The sequence below is a fragment of the Schistocerca gregaria genome, chromosome 4 (assembly GCF_023897955.1).
Source record: "Schistocerca gregaria isolate iqSchGreg1 chromosome 4, iqSchGreg1.2, whole genome shotgun sequence".
NCBI lineage: Eukaryota > Metazoa > Arthropoda > Insecta > Orthoptera > Acrididae > Schistocerca > Schistocerca gregaria.
Window position 1 is genome coordinate 716,664,628 of NC_064923.1, and position 9,447 is coordinate 716,674,074.

General features: G+C 44.0%; 1 protein-coding gene across 1 annotated transcript in view; it reads right to left on the reverse strand.

Moving 5' to 3' along the window:
- Nucleotides 1-9,152, reverse strand: part of LOC126365918 (peptidoglycan-recognition protein LA-like) — a 351,809-nt gene extending 342,657 nt beyond the window's left edge. Inside the window, exon 1 of the mRNA XM_050008663.1 lies at nt 9,084-9,152. Within this exon, the coding sequence (XP_049864620.1) occupies nt 9,084-9,134 (51 nt within the window). The 5' untranslated portion in view covers nt 9,135-9,152. The remainder of the gene's footprint in view (nt 1-9,083) is intronic.
- Between the last annotated feature and the right edge of the window lie 295 nt (nt 9,153-9,447).

The following is a 9,447-nucleotide window of genomic DNA, read 5'->3' on the forward strand; positions in this document are numbered from 1 at the left end:
GGGGACTTCAACCTACCCTCGGTATGTTGGCAAAAATACTTGTTCAAAACCGGTGGTAGGCACAAAACGTCTTCCGAGATTGTCCTAAATGCATTCTCCGAAAATTATTTAGAGCAGTTAGTCCACGAACCCACGCGAATTGTAAATGGTTGCGAAAACACACTTGACCTCTTGGCCACAAACAATCCAGAGCTGATAGAGAGCATCATGACTGATACAGGGATTAGTGATCACAAGGTCATTGTAGCTAGGCTCAATACCATTTCTTCCAAATCCATCAGAAACAAACGCAAAATAATTTTATTTAAAAAAGCGGATAAAGTACCACTAGAAGCCTTCCTAAAAGACAATTTCCATTCCTTCCGAACTGACTATGCGAATGTAGACGAGATGTGGCTCAAATTCAAAGATATAGTAGCAACAGCAATTGAGATATTCATACCTCATAAATTGGTAAGAGATGGAACGGATCCCCCGTGGTACACAAAAAAGGTCCGAACGCTGTTGCAGAGGCAACGGAAAAAGCATGCGAAGTTCAGAAGAACACGAAATCCTGAAGATGGGCTAAAATTTACAGACGCGCGAAATTTGGCACGTACTTCGATGCGAGATGCCTTTAATAGGTTCCACAACGAAACATTGTCTCGAAATTTGGTAGAAAATCCGAAGAAATTCTGGTCGTATGTAAAGTACACAAGCGGCAAGACGCAGTCAATACCTTCGCTGCGCAGTGCCGATGGTACTGTTATCGACGACTGCCCCGCTAAAGCGGAGTTATTGAACGCAGTTTTCCGAAATTCCTTCACCAGGGAAGACGAATGGAATATTCCAGAATTTGAAACACGAACATCTACTAGCATGAGTTTCTTAGAAGTAGATACCTTAGGGGTTGCGAAGCAACTCAAATCGCTTGATACGGGCAAGTCTTCAGGTCCAGATTGTATACCGATTAGGTTCCTTTCAGATTACGCTGATACTATAGCTCCCTACTTAGCACTCATATACAACCGCTCGCTCACCGATAGATCTGTACCTACAGATTGGAAAATTGCGCAGGTCGCACCAGTGTTCAAGAAGGGTAGTAGGAGTAATCCATTTAACTACAGACCTATATCATTGACGTCGGTTTGCAGTAGGGTTTTGGAGCATATACTGTATTCAAACATTATGAATCACCTCGAAGGGAACGATCTATTGACACGTAATCAGCATGGCTTCAGAAAACATCGCTCTTGTGCAACGCAGCTAGCTCTTTATTCGCACGAAGTAATGGCCGCTATTGACAGGGGATCTCAAGTTGATTCCGTATTTCTAGATTTCCGGAAAGCTTTTGACACCGTTCCTCACAAGCGACTTCTAATCAAGCTGCGGAGCTATGGGGTATCGTCTCAGTTGTGCGACTGGATTCGTGATTTCCTGTCAGGAAGGTCGCAGTTCGTAGTAATAGACGGCAAATCATCGAGTAAAACTGAAGTGATATCAGGTGTTCCCCAGGGAAGCGTCCTGGGACCTCTGCTGTTCCTGATCTATATAAATGACCTGGGTGACAATCTGAGCAGTTCTCTTAGGTTGTTCGCAGATGATGCTGTAATTTACCGTCTAGTAAGGTCATCCGAAGACCAGTATCAGCTGCAAAGCGATTTAGAAAAGATTGCTGTATGGTGTGTCAGGTGGCAGTTGACGCTAAATAACGAAAAGTGTGAGATGATCCACATGAGTTCCAAAAGAAATCCGTTGGAATTCGATTACTCGATAAATAGTACAATTCTCAAGGCTGTCAATTCAACTAAGTACCTGGGTGTTAAAATTACAAACAACTTCAGTTGGAAGGACCACATAGATAATATTGTCGGGAAGGCGAGCCAAAGGTTGCGTTTCATTGGCAGGACACTTAGAAGATGCAACAAGTCCACTAAAGAGACAGCTTACACTACACTCGTTCGTCCTCTGTTAGAATATTGCTGCACGGTGTGGGATCCTTACCAGGTGGGATTGACGGAGGACATCGAGAGGGTGCAAAGAAGGGCAGCTCGTTTTGTATTATCGCGTTATAGGGGAGAGAGTGTGGCAGATATGATACACGAGTTGGGATGGAAGTCATTACAGCATAGACGTTTTTCGTCGCGGCGAGACCTTTTTACGAAATTTCAGTCACCAACTTTCTCTTCCGAATGCGAAAATATTTTGTTGAGCCCAACCTACATAGGTAGGAATGATCATCAAAATAAAATAAGAGAAATCAGAGCTCGAACAGAAAGGTTTAGGTGTTCGTTTTTCCCGCTCGCTGTTCGGGAGTGGAATAGTAGAGAGATAGTATGATTGTGGTTCGATGAACCCTCTGCCAAGCACTTAAATGTGAATTGCAGAGTAGTCATGTAGATGTAGACAGGCGCTTTCCATCACAGAGAGGTTTGCGATTGAAATTTCGAGTGAGCACTTTCCGGAAGGAGTCAGACAACACAGTACTACGGTCGCAGGTTCGAATCCTGCCTCGGGCATGGATGTGTGTGATGTCCTTAGGTTAGTTACGTTTAAGTAGTTCTACGTTCTAGGGGATTGATGACCTCGGATGTTAAGTCCCATAGTGCTCAGAGCCATTTGAAACATTTTTGAACCCCCTCCCCCCCCCCCCCCCCCCCACACACACACACACATACAAATCACGAAATTACCACGATCAAAAAATTCAAGAAATGAGAGCTATCACAGAGGCTTACCGATAATCTTCTTCCCTCGTGCAAGTCACGAGTGGAACAGGGAAGGACGGATCAGATAGTGGTATCAGAAGTACCCTCCTACACACACCGTCAGGTGGCTTGCGGCATACTGATACAGAACAGTCTCTATGGAAGAAACTACAAGACCAGCAATTAACGGAGTAATACAGGGATAGAGAAGAAGGCCTATTGTTTTGCCGTATGTGTGCTTCAAGTGGTTCAAATGGCTCTGAGCACCAGGGGACTTAACTTCTGAGGTCATCAGTCCCCTTAAACGTAACTAACCTAAGGACATCACACACATCCATGCCCGAGGCAGGATTCGAAGCTGCGACCGTAGCGGTAGGCCGGTTCCAGATTATAGCGCCTAGTACCGCTCGGCTACCCCGGCCGACATGTGTGCTTCAGTGGCACATCTTGCACCATCAGTGTTGATGAAACGTGGATAGTAATAACGGTGTAAGTGCCCAAATGAGATAAGGTCAAGAGTTCTCAGCCTACGTGGTCAATCAGCGGATGAAAAACCCTAGTGGATTGTTTTTAACAAGCGGCACACATCCGCGAATGCTGTCGAAAGTTGGTATACGAAACCAGATCTTCAATAAATCAAAAACATCAGAATATACGCTTCCTGATAAATAAGCTGAAGGAGTAAGAAAATTAAGAAAAGATTTCATTGGACTGCCTCTTCAGAAAAAAAAAGATGGTGTAAAAGTTTATAATGACTCGAGGGATTTAAGATGTTCAAAATCTCTGGCTTTGTTTCAAAAAACTGAGTGAGACTTCAAAAGTCATTAAATAATATAAGAGCCAACGGCCTTGCCACAATGGTAACACCGGTTCCCTTCAGATCACCGAAGTTAAGCGCCCTCGGGCTGGGCTAGCACTTGGGTGGGTGACCGTCCGGTCTGCCGAGCGCTGTTGGCACACGGGGTGCACTCAGCCCTTGTGGGGGCAATTGTGGAGCTACTTGGTTGGCAGTTGGAGGCACCGGTCACGAAAAGTGACAACGGACGGGAGAGCGATGTGTTGATCACATGTCACTCTACAGGGTGGTCCACTGACAGTGACCGGGCCAAATATATCACGAAATAAGCATCAAACGAAAAAACTACAAAGAACGAAACTCGTCTAGCTTGAAGGGGGGAAACCAGATGGCGCTATGGTTGACCCGCTAGATGGCGCTGCCATAGGTAAAACGGATATCAGCTGCGTTTTTAAAATAGGAACCCCCATTTTTATTACATATTCGTGTAGTACGTAAACAAATATGAATGTTTTAGTTGGACCACTTTTTTCGCTTTGTGATAGATGACTCTGTAATAGCCACAAACGTATAAGTCCGTGGTATCACGCTCGATAGTTACGTTATTTAAGGAAACAGGAAGCGCTCAGCCACATGTGAAACGTCAACCACGGCCTCCAACAAATGATGCCGAAGTAGGTGTTTTGGCTGTTGTCGCGGGTAATCCACACATCAGTAGCAGACAAACTGCATGAGAATCGGGAATCTCAAAAAAACTTCGGTGTTGAGAATGCTACATCAACATCGATTGCACCCTACCGTATTTCTATGCACCAGGAATTGCATGGCGACGACTTTGAGCGTCGTGTATAATTCTGCCACTGGGCACAAGAGAAATTACGGGACGAAGACAAATTTTTTGCACGCGTTCTATTTACCGACGCAGCGTCATTTACAAACAGTGGTAACATAAACCGGTATTATATGCACTATTGGGCAACGGAAAATCCACGATGGCTGCGACAAGTGTAATATTAGCGACCTTGGCGGGTTAATGTATGGTGCGGCATTATGGGAGGAAAGATAATTGGCTCCCATTTTATCGTTTTCAGTCTAAATGGTACAATGTATGCTGATTTCCTACGTAATGTTCTACCGATGTTACTACAAGATGTTTGACTGCATGACAGAATGGCGATATACTTCCAACATGATGGCTGTCCGGCACATAGCTCACGTGCGGTTGAAGCGGTATTGAATAGCGTATTTCATGACAGGTGGATTGGTCCTCAAAGCACCATACCATGTCCCGCACGTTCACCGGATCTGACGTCTCCGGATTTCTTTCTGTGAGGAAAGTTGAAGGATATCTGCTATCATGATCCACTGACAACGCCTGACAAAATGCGTCAGCGCAATGTCATTGTATGTGCGAACATAACGAAAGGCGAACTACTCACTGTTGTGAGGAATGTCGTTACACGTATTGCCAAATGCACTGAGGTTGACGGACATCATTTTGAGCATTTATTGCATTAATGTGGTATTTACAGGTAATCACGCTGTAACAGCATGCGTTCTCAGAAATGATAAGTTCACAAAGGTACATGTATTACACAGGAACAACCGAAATAAAATGTTCAAACGTACCTACGATCTATATTTTAATTTACAAAACCTACCTGTTACCAAGTGTTCGTCTAAAATTGTGAGTCATAGGTTTGTTACTATTACAGCACCATTTACCACAAAGCGAAAAAAGTGGTCCAACTAAAATATTCATATTTCTTTGCGTACTACATGAATATGTAATAAAAATGGGGGTTCCTATTTAAAAGAACGCAGCTGATATCCGTTTGGCCTATGTCAGTGCCATCTAGCGGGACAACCATAGCATCATCTGGTTTTCGCCTTCAAGCTAGACGAGTTTCGTTCTTTGTAGTTTTTTCGTTTGACGCTTATTTCGTGAGATATTTGGCCCGGTCACGATCAGTGGACCATCCTGTATATCCGCATCCAGTGACGCCTGTAGTCTGAGGATGACACGGCGCTCGGTCGGTACCATTGGGACTTCATGGTCTGTTCAGGCTGAGTTTTGTTTAAATAATACAAGTAGGAAAATCATTTGCTGCAGTTATGTTATAAGAATAAAACAAAAGACAAAAATTTTAAATAATTTAACATTTAAACATGCCTGTGTACAATTTACGCAGCCAGTCCTATGCCTTGATGAAATGTGAACGGATAGTCTTTTTACAAAACGGTGAGCAGAGGCTCCCACTGCTTCGACTTCCTTTGACGGTCGGCAAACACACAGCTAAATTGTTGTCGGAAATACCACGTTAAAGTTGAGGGTCGCTCTTTATTCGCACGAAGTAATGGCCGCTATCGACAGGTGATCTCAAGTTGATTCCGTATTTCTAGATTTCAGGAAAGCTTTTGACACCGTTCCTCACAAGCGACTTCTAATCAAGCTGCGGGCCTATGGAGTATCGTCTCAGTTGTGCGACTGGATTCGTGACTTCCTGTCAGGAAGGTCGCAGTTCGTAGTAATAGACGGAAAATAATCGAATAAAACTGAAGTGATATCAGGTGTTCCCCAGGGAAGCGTCCTGGGACCTCTGCTGTTCCTGATCTATATAAATGACCTGGGTGACAATCTGAGCAGTTCTCTTAGGTTGTTCGCAGATGATGCTGTAATTTACCGTCTAGTAAAGTCATCCGAAGACCAGTATCAGTTGCAAAGCGATTTAGAAAAGATTGCTGTATGGTGTGCAGGTGGCAGTTGACGCTAAATAACGAAAAGTGTGAGGTGATCACATGAGTTCCAAAAGAAATCCATTGGAATTCGATTACTCGATAAATAGTACAATTCTCAAGGCTGTCAATTCAACTAAGTACCTGGATGTTAATATTACGAACAATTTCAGTTGGAAAGACCACATAGATAATATTGTGGGCAAGGTGATCCAAAGGTTGCGTTTCATTGGCAGGACACTTAGAAGATGCAACAAGTCTACTAAAGAGACAGCTTACACTACACTCGTTCGTCCTCTGTTAGAATATTGCTGCGCGGTGTGGAATCCTTACCAGGTGGGATTGACGGAGGACATCGAAAGGGTGCAAAAAAGAGCAGCTCGTTTTGTATTATCGCGTTATAGGGGAGAGAGTGCGGCAGATATGATACGCGAGTTGGGATGGAAGTCATTAAAGCAAAGAGGTTTTTCGTCGCGGCAAGATCTATTCATGAAGTTTCAGTCAACAACTTTCTCTTCCGAATGTGAAAATATTTTGTCGAGCCCAACCTACATAGGTGGGAATGATCATCAAAATAAAATAAGAGAAATCAGAGCTCGAACAGAAAGGTTTAGATGTTCGTTTTTCCCGCGCGGTGTTCGGGAGTGGAATGGTAGAGAGATAGTATGATTGTGGTTCGATGAACCCTCTGCCAAGCACTTAAATGTGAATTGCAGAGTAGTCATGTAGATGTAGATGTAGATGTAGACCCACGACACCGCCCGTCGCACTCCCGATGCCACTTCATTAGTCTTCATTTTGTAGGGTTACGTGAAGGATCGCGTTTACGCAACACCAGTCAGTGACGTTATCTCTGTTGTACGAATCAGTGAAGCAGTCAGAACTGTTGACGCTGCACATCGGAGAAGAACCTCTGGTCTGAATTACAACCTGCACCCTCACTGCGTGTTAAACGACTTATTAGACCTTAGGTGCACTCGACACCTTGTACCATTTGAAAATAATCGGAATAAAAACTCGGCAGACCGCACTGTACTCCGCCAGTCAGCTTTATGTGTGTTGTCTGCGGGGTAGCCATGCGGTCTAGGGCGTCTTGCCACGGTTCGCGCAGCTCTCCCCATCGGAGGTTCGAGTCGTCCCTCGGGCATGGATGTGTGTGTTATCCCTAGCGTAAGTTACTTTAAGTTAGATTAAGTAGTGTGTAAGTCTAGGGACCGATGACCTCAGCAGTTTGGTCCCATACGAGCTTACCACAAATTTCCAAATTTTTTGTTGTCTGGCCCAATGAAGATGTTGACCTTTATATGCCACAATGCGTAATGGTCTTTTTCCGACTCCAAATGTCCATTCCACCCAATTCCCTTCGCAATCTTCGCTCGGAAACCGGTTTAGACGGACATGTCAGTATGAATTTCTGTCAGGTTTGAAACGGATCATTTTCAACGACCCGTCCGCTAGGCTCTTTTTAGGGTCATTATTCCTACGTTGTGCAACATGGCAGTGAGTGCTACACAATTGACTGTAGACGCGATGGACAGTAAACGTTGACACACTAACTAATTGAGTGAGTTGATTCACCGAGTGGTCGTGGACACGTCCAAATGCTGTCACGTGTCCGCATCATCCCTCGTCACTCTGATGTTTGTATACAACTAGAGTCACGCACACTGATGTGCACTGCCGCAACTTACGTCATCGGTGGAGGGCCACATGGACCATCTGGTGCCAGTCCTACAGCACCTGCAGCGCTCCAAGGCGACCAGTCTGTTCTCTTAAGGGGTGGTTGGACGTCAATCGGGCCGACTTGGAGCAGGAGAGGCACCACAGGACATTTTATTTTCTACTGTCCATACTTTTACAAATAAATTCATAAAACTTTGTCAGCAAGATCAGGAAGTGTTCAGGACTCACACTCGTAGCAGTGTAAGTGCAAAAACATAACAAAATAATTCTTTGCGATATGAAATTTCATCATTTTTTCCACTTACTGTTGGCTGCATTTGTTGCTATAAGTATATTTATCTTCACAAGTAAGAGAGATTTTTTGATGAATTTTGCACAGCATACAAACCATACTCACAGGTATATGAAACTAGAATTTTCCAAATCTATTAAAAACTGTGGTAAAAATTGAGATAATTAACTACAAAATTTGATTTTTTTCTAAACATAAAGTTTAAAACGTAACAGCTCATTCATTTTTTCATAAATTAAATAGATTCTTGAGTTTCAGACACCTGTAAGTATGGTTTGTATGCTGTGGAAAATTCATCGAAGAATATGTCTAACTTATGAAGAAAAGTGTAGCTATAGCAACAAATGCAGCGAACAGTAAGTGAAAAGATGATGAAATTTCACACGTAAAAAAAAATATTTGGTTATGTTTTTGAACTTCCGCTGCTACGAGTGTGAATCCTGAATCCTTGCTGGTCATGCTGACCAAGTTTTATGAATTTACTTGTAAAGGTATAGACAGTGGAAATTAAAATGTCCTGTGGTGCCTCTCCTGCTCCAAGTCAGCCCGTTTGACGTCCTACCCCCCTTAAGGGGAGTTACTAAACATTTTGCCCGGAGAGCGGCATCTGCGGCCTGTCAGTTTCACGATGAGTCTTTCATCGTACGTACAATTCTTGTGAGAGCTACACTATTTGCGGGATCGATAGTCTTTGTGACTTGTAGACAATAATCGTAATCGGTGACACCTTTGACGCAAACTCCACGTACAAGGTTACTTGTAACTCGGAGATCAACAGAGAATAGGCTGATTAAGAAAAGATTACGAGGTGGCAGATCATAGCGGCTCTTCTCCCGCAAGTTGTCTGGCTTTGGTACAGCGTACAGTATACAGCGTACAGTGGACTCACCTGCGGCATCAGCGCTGCTACCTCTGCGTTGGCATCCGCCGGTGCGTCCATCGCGCTCACCTTCCGATACACAAGTCCTACGCTCTGACTTATCTGTCCCATCGAGAAGCTGTGCTCCTCCTTATCTCGTACGACCTGACATCGCGCCCGTTCAGCGATACTTTATCACCGCCAACAAATCTTACATAAATCTTTCACGTGTAGTTTTCTGTTTTCAGGATAAAGCTTTCAGCTAAGTTTCTCGAGAGGTTTTGTTTCATTCACCAGTTATGCCGGAAGTACCAAGTACTTGACGTATATGGACTAAGCCTGAATAATTGCGTCAGTCTCCGCACGGACTGGTTTAGTAACATCGTCATGGGCC